Source organism: Hypanus sabinus, chromosome 8 (genome assembly GCF_030144855.1).
Source record: "Hypanus sabinus isolate sHypSab1 chromosome 8, sHypSab1.hap1, whole genome shotgun sequence".
NCBI lineage: Eukaryota > Metazoa > Chordata > Chondrichthyes > Myliobatiformes > Dasyatidae > Hypanus > Hypanus sabinus.
Window position 1 is genome coordinate 122,855,339 of NC_082713.1, and position 14,700 is coordinate 122,870,038.

The following is a 14,700-nucleotide window of genomic DNA, read 5'->3' on the forward strand; positions in this document are numbered from 1 at the left end:
GAAAACACTCTTCTCCCAGGAGTGAATCAATGATGGCTAATTCCAGCAGAACTTAATCTGTTCCTGCTGTATTTAGAAGCACTGCAAAGGGAACGACAATGACGTTATCCCTGCTCCCACCCTCAGCATAGCATATAGTCACACCCGAGTACAGAGTGACACACATCAGGGGACGAGTCAAATTTCCAGAGTAACCAGTAACACCTGAAAATGTTTCACTTGGAATGGTGGTGGGACCGGGTTGGGGTACAGACCAATTTAAAAAATGGTTATTACTGAACATGTCAGACTGCAGCTATGGAGAGGAATAAAGAGTCTACATTTCAGGCTAAGACCCTTCAACATCAGGACTCAAAGAAATGTGATGATATCAGCCCGAAATATCATCTCTTTATCCCTCCTCATAGATACTGCCTGACCTGCTGAGTTCCTCCAGCATGTTGCGTTCCTTGTCTGTTACCTCTAGACTTGTCTGTTTCTATGCACAACTGGTTGGAAACCCTCTTCCTACCTTCCATGAATTCTTAAGCTGCTAGCACAATGGCAAGAGGTATCATTGCTGTCTCAGAGCTTGAGAGATATAGGTTCAAGTCTGTGTACAGTTTACCTGCTCTCTCCATGGCCATGCAAATTTCCCCTAGTTCCCTCCGGCTTTCTTCCCCAATCCAAAAACATGCTGGTAGATTAAAGGACTATGAATTACTCCTAGCATAGGTTGAGTGGCAGGAAAGTTGGAGGGGGTGGGTGTTGATAGTATGTGAGAGAACATAGCTTGCCTACAAGCTATGTAGGGAGGGTGATATGGCACTGATGGGTTGACTCTAAGAGCTAACATAGACTTGAAGAGCCAAAAGGCCTGAGCTCAAAAGGAAAGTTCTTCATGCCCACATTTACACCAGATCCTAGTTACCTGTTACCCTATTCTTGCTGAATAATACTGATACTGTTTAAGCAAAGCTCAACTTTAAGAGTAAGTGGTAACACTATTACAGCTCTAGTGACCCCAGTTCAGTTCCCAACACTGTCTATAAGGAGTTTGTATGTTTTCCAAGACCATACTGTATGTGCTTTCTTTAACTGTAATTAATTATTTATTTCTTCTATATTATGTATTGCAATAAATTGCTGCTGCTAAGTTAACAAGTTTCACGACACATGCAGGTGATAATAAACCTGTTTCTGATCCAGTGTACTCCCATATTCCAAAGACGTATGGGTCAGCAGGTTAATTAGTCACATGGGTGTATTTGGGCTGCATGGTTCATTGGGTGAAAGGGTCTGTTACCATGTTGTATCTCTAAATCTAATAAGCTGCACATTTGATGTTCTTTATTTTTGGCTTTGAGTGTGTGAATTTAATCAACAGCTGGAGCTGTGCTGCAAGTGTTGGGATTTCCTACATAAACTCTCCCTCTATGATTTCTTCCTTTAAGATGCCGCTGAATATTACTTCACTGGGTCTAACATGAAAGCCCTTTGTGATGTATATTGGGCAACCAAATATGCGGAGTAGGCAATATCTGTCCTCCAAACCTTAGTCACATGTTCTTCCTCCAAGTCATCCTCGTCAGACAGGCTGAGAAAAAAAAGAAAAAAGGTAAAACCAGCTGTAAAACATCACAAAAAAAACATTTTCTTATACTGTGCAACACAGCAGATATCAATTTCCCACAGGTTTTATATGTAAATTTTCAGTGGACAGCACAGTCCGAAGTCTATATAACTTACTCCATACTTTGTCTAGTAAGGTCCAAGAGAGACTAGCAACCCACCCAGATCCTCCTCCGTGACCCGTTTCTCTATAGTGGAGGTCAATTTGTTCCCGTCCAACACTTGTTAAGCAACTGCTTCCAAGGGCAGAAATGGCTAACAAAATGGGGCACAATTTTATGATTGGAAGACAGTAGGAAAATATAAGGGGGGACATCAGAGGTACATAGGGGACAACAGAGGGCTAAGTAGGAGGAAAAGGTTAGATTGTTCTTAGATAGGCTGACAGGCCTGTACTGAGCTGTAATGGTCTATGTTAACTGCTCTTGGCACTGTTGGACAGAAAGCAAGAGCACAAACACCGGTTTGATGTTCTTTTCTATAGCCTACTGTCATCAGGGTCAGTTGCAGTTTCTGCTGCCAGCCTGGCCAAGATTAGCTAACTAGTCAGGGTTAACAATAACTATGTCTAAAGTCAGTTGTTTTTCCCTTTGGGGAAAGCTGAGAAATGTAGAAGTTTAGGTTGGCAATTATGAGCTATACTGTAATGTCGCTATCAACAAATACTGGCCACTCCAGTTCTCAAACACTATGACAAGAAATGCTCAACATTACAATCTCAAGGGCATAGAACAAAAAAATTCCACAGCAATATAATGATCTGTGTTGGTTGACGCTTCATTGGTAGCACTCTCTCCTCCAAGACAAAGGGTTGTGGGTTAAACTAACTCCCACCACCTCAAGAGATGTGGGAGATTTCCAAACAGATAATTGCCTTTCCAACAGATTGGTGCACTGTCGTAAACAGCAACTCTCTGAGGAGCTGTTAAACTGAATTGCACCTGCACTCTGAGATGGATATAAAAGATCTCCCATTCAAAGGCAAGTGCAGCTCCCACCCCCACCCTCACCAAGTATTCTGGTTAACACAGTTCCCTCACTCTCATGATGTGATCATCTGTGCATTAGTGGGATCTTGTTTTGTACACAAGCACACAGATTTTACCACAGAAACAAAGCTTTAGAGCACTTCATTTACTACAAAACACTTCACCGTGTAGAGCTCACAAAAGGAACGATTTACTGAAAGCTCTCCTTTTCATGATCGCAGAAGCGATGCTAAGATTTGCACCTACCCTGGATCCTTAGATTTTTTTTCATCGTCGCTCTCATAATCTGCCAGAATGAAGCCCTCGTCCTCTTTGTCCAGAGCATCAGTGTTGGATGCCTGTTCAGAAGTCATCATTTCTTTACTCATCTGAATGAGGTGTTCAGTGTCATCAGCATCCCTCTGGGATCAAGCACGTTAGATTATGAGTATTCCAGCAATCATAGGAAGGGGGAGACATTATTTTACAGAACAGAGAAAATATTAGTTTCAGTGAGTAAATAATGGGCTGTCAGCCTTTTGATGAGCAATCAGAGGGACAGAGGAAACTGGACTCAATGGGCACCAAGTGAACATCAAACTGTGAATGGTATCTTCACTGTGTTCTGTACTGCTTTTGTACAAGGAATAAGCCACTCTCAGTTTGAAGGAGCAACAGCCCATCTTCTATTTGGATAACCTCCAAACTGATGGCATAAACATTTCTAATTTCCAGTAATCCCTTCACCCTTCTCTCTTTTCCCATTTCCCATTCTATCTTCCCTTTTTCTCTTCTCACCTGCCCTTTATCCCCATCTGGTGCCCCTCTTCCTTCCTTTTCTCCAATAGTCCACTCTCCTCTCCTATCAGAATCTTTCTTCTTCAGTTCTTTACCTATTCCACCTATCGCCTCCCAGCTTTTCACTTCATCCCCTTCTCCCCCCATTCTTTCTCCCTCACTATGTTTCACCCATCACTTGACAGCTTATACTCCTTCTCCACCCCCCCTGACTTCTTATTTCAGCATTTCCCCCATTCCCTTCCAGTCCTGATGAAGGGTCTTGGCCCAAGACATTGCTCTTAACTCCTCACCACAGATGCTCCCTGATCTGCTGAGTTCCTCTCGTATGTTGTGTGTGTTACTCTGGGTTTCCAGCATTTGCAGAATCTCTTGTGTTTAAGACACTATTTTATTCTTTTCTTTAAACAAGTCCTCCACCCATACCTCAGCACTGCATCACCTTGATGCCGCATGCAGTGACTGCTTAACAGCCACGACACGTGTAAAGTTTTCTTTAAAAGTGTCTTCACACAGACTTATAAGTAACGGAAATGGGTTTAAAGGACAAGTGACAATGGACACTGCTCTAAGAAACAGCCTGATAGTGTAGTAGTTACTACACTTCGCAGCGCAACAATCACATTCATTTCCTTCCACTGTCTGTAAGATCATACATTCTTCCCGTGACCACATGGGTCTCCTCTGAGTGTTCAGGTTTCCTCCCACATTCCAAAGATGTACGAGTTACATTAATTGGTCACATGGGTGTAACTGGGTGGCACAGGCTCATTTTGGGTCAGAAGAGTCTGTTACCAAATAAGTATCCAAATAAAAAATAAAAGTAGAAAATAACTGAAAGGAAAAATTAGGATGGTACAATGAATAAGGGAGTACATCAGACAAACCCAATTTATAAGCAAACTAGAATCCCTCTACATCTATTGTTTACAGAATCCTACCTTGCGTTTTAAGGCATATTTATGCTGCACATTGTTACGCATTTGCTCCAATCGTTCCTCTCTTTTCTTTCTTCTTAATTCTTCATCCTAGAAACAACAATATAATTTCTAAACATCCCCAAAATTTGTAAGAAACTCTGTGGGCATAGACATTTGATTTCTTTATATACCCAAATACTTTGAGATTGTTACCTCTGATGCAGTTAAATCAGATGACATGGACTGCCAAACATATCAAAGTCGGTTATCCACTACAATGAGGAAAATGGGAACACAAAGTACAAAAATGCCACTCTTTAATCAGGGGCTTTTCATTTATCATTAGCTAAGACAGGATTTTCACCACATCCAAAGCTTAATAGCAGCCACCTAGTGACTGAACTTGCTGCACTTTCTTTCCACCAAGTCACTCCACTGACGCAAAACCAGAAAATGCTGGAAGAACTCAGCATGTCTTTTGCTATCATTTGCCTGCCTTCTCTTGCCCATTGTTCCTACAATGATTCAGTGAACCTTATTCAACCATACCCCATTGTTACAATGATTCCATTGTTGTCATAACTTCATGATTTCAATGTCCTTTAAAGAAGCTCTCAATCTGTAGCTCTTTCTAACCTTGCAAAAGCGGTTTCTCTTGGAAAAATAAAACTCTTTGTTCATCTTTAATGTGCTCTTCTTTTATTGATATTTAATGTATTTACAGTTCCCAATTATATGAAAGTCAGAGCAAACCAAAGCGTGGTCAAAACAAAGAGCTGATTACCAACTACAGGAGGAAGTCAAAGGTCAATGCGGCAGTTCTCATTAGAGAACAGACGTGGAGTGGGTCAGTAACTTTAAATTCCTTGGTGTTAACATATGAAAGGATCTATCCTGGGACCAGCACATAGTGTCATCACAAAGACACGAGATCACCTCTACACTTTTTTTTTTAAGAAAGAAGTTTGCATAGATTCCACGTCACTAAAAACTTTGACAGACTTCTCTAGGCGCACAGTGCAGAGTACCCTAACTGGTTGTATCACGGCCTGGTATGGAAACACCCATAGCCAGGAACAGAACAGGCTACAGAAAGTGGTGGATGCAGCCCAGTCTATCATAGGCAAAGCCCTCCTCACCATTTAGTACATTTACAAGGAGAGCTGCCACAAGAAAGCAGCATCAATGACCCCACTTCCCCTCAACCACACACAGGCCATGCCCTCTTCCACTGGACAAGAGGTACAAATGCCTTGAATCTCACACCACCAGGTTCTGGAACAGTTATTACCCTTTAGCCATCAGGCTTCTGAATAACTTCATTCACCAGTAAACTGAACTGATTCTATGACCTACAGACTCACTTTCAAGGACTCTTTCCAACTCATGTTCTCAGTATTGTTTTTATTTGCACAGCCTGTCTTCTTTTGCAAATTGATTGTTAGTCTTTGTATATGTTTCATTTTTCATAAACTCTATTATAATTTTCCCTGCAAATGCCTACAAAAAATAAATCTCAATGTAATATATGGTACCATATACGTACTTTGATAATACATTTACTTTGAACATTAATTCCCACACTTCAAGACTCAATAATATCAGATAACCATCTATTTCCAGCCTCGTATTTCACCTCTCTTAGAGTAAATTACCTTCTACTTAAATTTCTCTAGACATGCTTCCCTTACCATCTTCATTCAGAAAGGACCAGCACCATTTTGTCATTCAATCACTTCTGGTCTTCACCCTACCACAGAATCCCTCTTTTGTTCTTACTGACCCTCCTTACATGTGCAGTGTTCAGTCATTTGGAGTCTAACTTTCTAAAGAAGGTTGAAGTTCTAAAACTTTAAATCGGATTCCCTATCGCCGATGATGACTGACCTGCTGTGCACACCATTTAAACCTTCAAGCAGATCCACTATTAGATGAGTTGGTCTGTAAAGACCATAAGACCTTGAGCAGAATTAAGCCATTTGTTTGGCCCATCGAGTCTGCTCCATTCCATTCTGGCTGACTTATGATTCCCCTCAACCACATTCTCCTGCTCCTCTTAACAGTTGATGCCCTTACTAATCAAGAACACAATCTCTACTTTAAATACACCCAATAACTTGACCTCCTCAGCCTTCCCACAGATTCACCACCCACTGGTAAAAAAAATTCTTTCTCAACTGTTTTCTAAAGGGATGTCCTTGTTTACCAAGGTCCCTCTGGTCCTAGACTCACCCACTATAGGAAACATCTACTCCATGTCCATTATTCTAAAATCTAGTGAATATAGGCCCAGAGCCATCAAACTTCTATACTGTTAACCCTTTCACCCCCAGAATCTAAAGTTAGAAAATCCAAATATTACTCCCTCAATCTTCTTCAGCTGTCCATCGATTTTCAATGATGACTGAGACCTGGGCAAGGTTGTATCGAAGACCAGCAGTTGCCCATTCCGCAAGTCTCCCCTCTCCACGTCACCAATGTTGTCCAAGATAAGGGCATTAGGACCCATACAGCTTGGCACTGGTGCCATCACAGAGCAATGTGTAGTTAAGTGCTTTGCTCAAGGACACAACACGCTGCCTCAGCTGAGGCTCGAACTAACAACCTTCAGATCACTAGATGAACACCTTAACCACTCGACCATGCACCACGCACTCTCTCAATAGCATACAAGGGATCATAAACTTTCAAAATAATTCTAAACCTTTTTCTGAAACGGACCTTTAATTTATCAACTAGGTCACGTTCAGCCTTCTTCTGCACAAATTCGGTAATCCAGTCCAATTCACCCTCCAAGGCCTTGGCTTCCAACTTCTTGGTGGAAGCCTGGAGATCTTGAGACTGCCTCTGCTGTGGAAGTCGATCTTCCAAAAGCTCAGCTGCTTCCCGTTTCTTTTTCTCTTCAAAGTCTTTGAGCCAAGTGAGTGCTCCACAGATGAGACTGAGTGACTTCCCCTGAAGAAAGACAGCCATATTAGTACAGCGGAAGAATGATAAATAAATATATCAATAAAGAAAAATTAATTGCTGGGATTTGTTAGCAGAACCTACTGCTCCTCTACCCAGCTGATCTTGCATACAGAAAAAAATCATTTTGTTTTATTTAAAGTGAAAGCTGCAGTATTATTTTTTTTTTGTTTGAATCGATTCAACATAGTTAAATATCATGAGGTACATCTTCTTACAAGGCAGCTTTTCAGGAATGGTGAAGGCTTGATTCCACTCCAGTTCTGTGAGTTCAAGGTGACAATGTGACTCTTTTTCACAAATGGAGAACATGACAGAAAGAAGGCAGTGCACTCTCCCTGCCATTTACAGTGCTTTTGAAAGCTGCAAATGCATGGTCTTGAAAGCCTCAATACCACTAAAACATTCTGGCATTTTGAGCACTGATTCCCAAGTCAGTGGGGACTTTGCAGTTTTTCCCTAAGGAAGCTTTGAACACATCTTCTCGGCCCCCACCCTCCTGTAACTTCTTTACACAACATCTCAGAATAGCGTGTTTGTTTTCAGCATCTTGGATAAGCCATGTAAATGATAGGTCTGCAAGCCTGAAACTGGACATCCATCGACTTCAACAATTCCTGACCCACACAGCACACACAAAATGCTGGAGGAACTCAGCAGGCCAGGTAACATCTATGGAAAAGAGTACAGTCAACGCTTCAGCATTTTTTGTGTATTGCTTGGATTTAATCACATAACCATATACAATTACAGCAAGGAAACAGGCCATCTCAGCCCTTCTAGTCCATGCCGAACACTTACTCTCACCTAGTCCCACCGACCTGCACTCAGCCCATAACCCTCCATTCCTTTCCTGTCCATGTACCTATCCAATTTTACTTTAAATGACAATATTGAACCTGCCTCTACCACTTCTACTGGAAGCTCGTTTCACACAGCTACCACTCTGTACTCTCTCTATTTTGTTGACATCTTTCCTATATTTTCTTGGCATCTGCAAATTTTTTTCTTGGTTGTGACTGAATTTCTGACCCACCTTTGACTCGGTCAATAATAATGGTGTCATCAACAAACTTAATTATGGCATTGAAGCTGTACTTAGCCACTTAATCAAAGATATAAAGCACGTAGAGCAAGGGAGCTAAGCACACAGCCTTGTGCACCTCCACTGTTGGTGATTGTGAAGGAGATGTTGTCACTAACCTTTATTGAAAGGGATCTGCAAGTGAGAAAATAGAGGATCCAGTTGCACAAGGAGGTAAAGGCCGAGATCTTGGAAGCTTAGTGATTAATTTCGAGGGAATGATAGTGTTAATTGCTGAGCTGTAGTCAATAAAGAGCATCCTAAAGTATCTCCCACTGATGAAACTGTACTTACTGCCGTCATACCTTTCACTTTGGCTCTTTCTCACAATAAATCATGCATTCACATCTGTATAGGCAGCTCTCGGGTTACACCAGGGCTCGGTTCCCTGGAACAGTTCACAACCCAAAATAATGTAAGTTGGAAATGAACAAAAACCTGCGTGTTTGAGGGGAAAACAGAGACAGCAGTGATGGGGGAGCGAACAGGCACAGGAAGAGCAGCTGCCGGCCAGCCTCACTGACTCTAAGTGAGCAAATCAGTCTGCACTGCTGTTGTGGCTCAGTGGGGGGAGGGAAGAGAAGCAACATGGGAATGCACTGATTCTAATGGCAACCAGTAAACCCATCCCCATCCATCATGCTGGTGTCCCACTCACCTGTACGTATGGCATGTCCACAACTCAGGTAACACTTGGAAATGGAAACTTACTTCCAATTGGTTACCACAACGTTGCTGAATGTGGAACCCGGCAACTTCATTACCTACATCCAACCTAGGATGTCCCAAGGTTGAGAGCCCAGCCATATACAAATGTAAGTTGTTTTTCCTCTTTGTTTAATGTTAAAAACTTACCGTCCCAGTAGGGCTCTCAAATATTCCAATCTTCCCTTCTTCAAGCACATTGTACAGTGCAGTCATGAATTCTTCCTGGATGGAGTAAGGCTTGAAGGGAAACAGGAACTTTGAGGAAGTTTGACTCGTCCCCTCAGCCATAACCTGCAAAACACAGGGACAAAAAGAAAGGGAGACCATAAGTAATCACAAAATAAAGCTAGTTTAAACAAAGTGTGGCCATGGTAATTTAATACTTTTTGTAATTTTACCCAGCACTTCAGAAAGAAAATATGGAATTCCCAAATGTTCTTCCAAAAAGAAAACCCACACTCAGCTCAGTCAAACCTACAAGGACTCAGATCTAAGAATAGTACACAGTGCAAGTGTTTTTTTTAACAAAACACTTTGGTTCTGTCAGCTACTTAAACCTAGGGAAGACAACCTCCGACCCTGCCAAACGTGTGAGGTTAAGGCACGAGCCCACCCCAAAACCTCATGCTGCGTGATTCATTACCCTGTTACAAATAAGTGCCATGAAATAACATACTTTACACCACATACAATTAAAAGATTTAGCTTTATAATTCTTAATTTAGCTAAAGGGCCAGTATAGAAAGAACAAAAAAAAGGGCCTATTTTAATGAGATAGTCTAATGTGCACAAGTTGGAGCTCACAATTTCCCCTTTGCCGATCCTCGTTCGGTCTCATCCAGGGCTTTGTCAAATCACGGCCCTGTTCTGGGTCTAATCCTACGACCTCTTCTCTCTTCATCTCCTCAAGCCCAACCTTAGTGTCCCTCACCAGAGAAACCTCCCCGTAATCAAGCCATCTTAATTGGATTCTCCTATCTCTTATCTTCAACAGTAATCCCAACAAGCAGCTCATAGAGAACAGCACAAAAATCAAATTCAGAACAGCATAACAGTAAAAGAAATATGAACCAGGGCATTAAATTTAAAAGGTTAGAAACTGCCAAATCTGAAGATAAGTTGCCTCTCCTTACACTTTGCTGAAGATGCAAGATATTAAGAGGAATAGATAGAGTGGACAGCCAGCGCCTCTTCCCCAGGGCACCACTGCTCAATACAAGAGGACATGACTTTAAGGTAAAGGGTGGAAAATTCAAGAGGGAAGGTTTTTTACTCAGAGTGGTTGGTGCGTGGAATGCACTGCCTGAGTCTGTGGTGGAGGCAGATACACTAGTGAAATTTAAGAGACAACCAGACAAGTATATGGAGGGATTTAATTTGGGGGAATATATGGGAGACAGGGTTTAAGGGTCAGCACAACATTGTGGGCCGAAGGGCCTGTACTGTGTTGTACTATTCTATGTTCTGTGCCAGAGATCACGGTAGAAGAACATCAGAGAATTAAAGCTCAGGGTGCTATAGCCTTAAGACTCAATACGCAGTTTAACAATTTCTTATAGTAAATCAAACCAGCTGTTCTTCATATTTCCAGTATAATATTTTTTCTCTCTTTATTTTCTGGCATCTCAGAATATATTCAGCTCCTTTTTTCTTATAATGTAGAAGATCATTTACCCCATCAGATCTGGCAGCTCACAGAGAAATCCTACCAGTTGCAAATGCCCTATAATTTCCCTGCAATCCATTCCCTCTGAAAATCCATCAACTTCCCCCATTTTCATGGGTAATTTCCAGCGGCCAATTAACCTACCCTGTCTTTGGGATGTGAAACCAAAGCAGACAAAGGGAAACCATCGCATTTTGGGGAAAAATTACAAGCTCCTCAACTTCTACAAATCAGCATCATATCACAGACCCTCCTTTTTGCTATTTTTTTTAAATATCCATCCCTGCTCTCATCTTCAAACATTAAAGTTTTTCCCAACTTTTCCCAGTTCTGATGAAAGGCCACTGACCTGAAACATTAATGATTTCTTTCATCAGGTGCTACCTGACCTACTGAGTTTTCCCAGCATTTTATGTTTTCATTTTTAAAACATTTTAAAAATACAAACAAATGCTGCCTGGCCTGCGAAGTATTTCTGTGAATTTCAATTTTTAGATCAAGCTTCCAGTATGTGAATATTTTGCTTTTAGATGGATTCAAGAAAAACAAAGTACATGTCAGGTTTAGGAAGCTAAAATTATGTTTGTAGATAGGGGTCTTGAGGAATATAAAAAAGTAGGGAAGACAAGCAATAGATTAGCAGGGCCATGAAAGGTCCTAGGCAAGCAGAAGGATAACTAGGGAGAGGGTAGGACCACTTGAGGGTAAAGGAGGGAATTTACTTTTGGGAGTCAGAGTATGTGGTCAAGGTACTAAACGAATACTTTGCATCTGTCTTTATCAAGGAGAAAGACTTAAAGGATAGTGAGAGCATACTAATATATTAGAACATTTTGAGATAAAGAAGGTGATGCTGGGTCTCTGGAAGAGCATTAAGGTGGGTTAAATGCCTAATGCCTATATTCCAGGTTATTGAAAGATTATTTGAAGTAATTTTTTATATCCCCACTAGCAACAGGTGAGGTCTTGGAGGACTGGAGAGTAGCCAATAATGTTCCATTGTTCAAGAAAAATAGGAAAAAAAATCCAGGAAATCTTAGGCCTACATTAGTGGTAGGGAGCTATTGAAGAGGATTTACCCACATTTCGAAAACCACAACCTAATCAGGAATAGTCAGTGCTGTGTAGGGTAGACTAGTCTTGAGTTTTCCAAGTGACAAGGTGATTGATGAAGGCGAGAAGTAGATGCTGCCAACTTGAACTTTAGTGAGGCATTTCATGTCTCTCGCAGTAGGCTGACCCAGAAGGTTAAGATGCATGGTAACTTGGTAAAATGGATTCAGAATGGGCTTGTCTGTAAAAGACAGGATAATGATGGAAAGGTGTTATTCAGTCTGGAGATCTGTGACCACTGGTGGTGCACAAGGATCAGTGCTGGAACCTCTATTGTTTATGATATCTATAAATGATGTGAATTAATATGTAGATGAATGGATTATTAAGCTTGCAGAGAACACAAGGATTAGTTGTGCTGTGGACAATGAAGAAAGTTGTCAAAGGACACTGCTTGATATGGATCAGTTGCAGAAGTGGGTGGAGAAATGAGATAGAGTTTAACCCAGGAAAGTGTATGATGGTGCACTTTGAGGAGTTAAATGTAAGGTGTCAGTATACATTTAAAGGCAGGACCCTTAACAGTATTTATAGTATAAAAGGATCTTGGGGTCCACGTAGCTCCCTGAACATGGTCACACAAGTCGATAGGCTGGTAAAGAAGGCACATGGCATCCTTGCTTTCAGGGCATTAGTATAAGGCTCGTTGCATGTTAAAACTTTGGATAGATTGCACTTGGGAGCACTGGGAGGAATTCTGGTCACCCCATTACAGAAAGGATGTGTTGGTTATGAAAAGAGAACAGGCGAAGGTTACCACGAAGTTGCCTGGAGATCTCCTCAAGAAGTTGGACAAATTTGGGCTGTTTTCTCTGGAGTGTCAGAAGCTGAGGGGAGACCACAGAAATCAGACACGTTTTTTTTTTAAAACCAGGTCAGAAGTGTCAAGTACCATAAAACATATATTTAAACGAGGTGGGGTGGGGAAGCTTAAAGGATGTGTGTTGGGCAAGTTTTATTTTAATAGTGGTAAATGGCAACAGGCTGGCAGAGTCATAGTGGTAGCAGATAGAGCTTTTAAGGGACTTTTAAATGAGCACATGTATAAACGGTATGGATAAGACGCAAGCAGAATATATTTTATTTGCATTGCATTCAGCACTAACATTATGGTTCATGTGGCTTATTCCCATGCTGTACTGATCATATGCCTCACTTCTTCCTGCCTACAGACTGATTCAGGCAACTTGCTATTTTGCAGATCTAACTGAACACAGCACTTTATTTTCCTCCTGTCTACACACAAATAGCTTTTCCTTTCCTCAGTAGACAGAAAGCATTTATTTCAAATGCATGTTTTTACATAGATTCCATTAGTTGCCATCATAGATAAACAAAAAAAAACTGCAAATGACAGAAATCTGACAAATGCTGCAAGACTGCTGTGGAGAAACAAGTTTGAAGTTTCTCTTTGAAAGATAACATCCTACTGCAGCTGGTGCATCTAATAATTTGCCACAGTAACCCCTTTCTGATATTATTTGACTGATTTTACAGTATGTTTTAACATTTAATTGAATTGAATTTAGGAGCCAAGAGGTAATGTTGCAGCTATATAGGACCCTGGTCAGACCCCACTTGGAGTTCTGTGCTCAGTTCTGGTCGCCTCACTACAGGAAGGATGTAGAAACCATAGAAAGGGTGCAGAGGAGATTTACAAGGATGTTGCCTGGATTGGGGAGCATGCCTTATGAGAATAGGGTGAGTGAACTCGGCCTTTTCTCCTTGGAACGAAGGAGGATGAGAGGTGACCCGATAGAGGTGTACAAGATGATGAGAGGCATTGATCGTGTGGATAGTCAGAGGCTTTTCCCCGGGGCTGAAATAGTTGCCACAAGACACAGGTTTAAGGTGCTGGGGAGTAGGCACAGAGGAGATGTCAGGGGTAAGTTTTTTTTACGCAGAGGTGGTGAGTGCGTGGAATGGGCTGCCTGTATTGGTGGTGGGGCGGATACGATAGGGTCTTTTAAGAGGCTTTTAGATAGCTACATGGAGCTTAGTAAAAGAGGTCTATAGGTAAGCCTAGTAATTTCTAAGGTAGGGACATGTTCGGCACAACTCTGTAGGCCGAAGGGCCTGTATTGTGCTGTAGGTTTTCAATAAACTGTAGTTTGGCAAAGCAAGATCCTTTGCTATAAAATAAGACCGGAATTGAGGAATACCATACTCATCTTTACAGGCAAGAACAGGCCACTACAACACATCCCAGTGCATTGCAGGGCAAAGCAAAACCCTTACAGCAAATCCCACCATCTCCCACACCTCGGGGTAGATCCCAATACCAACCGCTCCCGTCATGTAAAATAGATATCAATTAGGTCTCCCCCACCCCGCGAAGTACGTTGTCTACAGCCTCATGAGGGACCCCACCACACATTCACGCCCAGGTCAAAGGGGCGACATTTCACTTTACCGCTGCACAGCCCTGCAGGACTGCGGCTCCGGAGCACGCTCGCTGTCGCCGGGAGCCCACTGCGTCAATTAGCAGCGGTCGGACCGACCCAGCTCCCAGGCCATCAGGACAGCGGGAGTCAAACGTGGTGCTGGACACCCAGCCGCACACCAGCCTGAGACCCAGGGCCCAACTCCGTCTTCGTGTTCAAAGAGCGCGCGAACGAAGACACACCGCCCCGGTCCGAACGACCAATCAGGGAGACGCAGACGCCCAATCTCCCGCCCTATGGGCGAGGTCAATCAAAGCCGGTACCAATCACAACACAGCAGATATGCCTTCCTCTCCGCCTCCACCAACCACATTCTCCTGCGTGATAGCCAATCCCAGCCGGATTGGACGGTGTCAGGCAATCAAATTCTCAAAAAAACTATCAGAGTAGAGTTTAAATCCAATTTCGCTATTAAATAGAA

General features: G+C 42.2%; 1 protein-coding gene across 1 annotated transcript in view; it reads right to left on the minus strand.

Annotated features, from left to right (window-relative positions):
* The window catches only part of ddx11 (DEAD/H (Asp-Glu-Ala-Asp/His) box helicase 11), a 122,060-nt gene extending 107,652 nt beyond the window's left edge, over positions 1-14,408 (minus strand). Inside the window, exons 1-6 of the mRNA XM_059977736.1 lie at positions 14,249-14,408; positions 9,204-9,347; positions 7,019-7,252; positions 4,319-4,405; positions 2,847-3,001; positions 1,534-1,576 (exon numbers count right to left, since the gene is read on the minus strand). Coding sequence (XP_059833719.1) covers positions 1,534-1,576; positions 2,847-3,001; positions 4,319-4,405; positions 7,019-7,252; positions 9,204-9,344 — 660 coding nt within the window. The 5' untranslated portion in view covers positions 9,345-9,347; positions 14,249-14,408. The remainder of the gene's footprint in view (positions 1-1,533; positions 1,577-2,846; positions 3,002-4,318; positions 4,406-7,018; positions 7,253-9,203; positions 9,348-14,248) is intronic.
* Between the last annotated feature and the right edge of the window lie 292 nt (positions 14,409-14,700).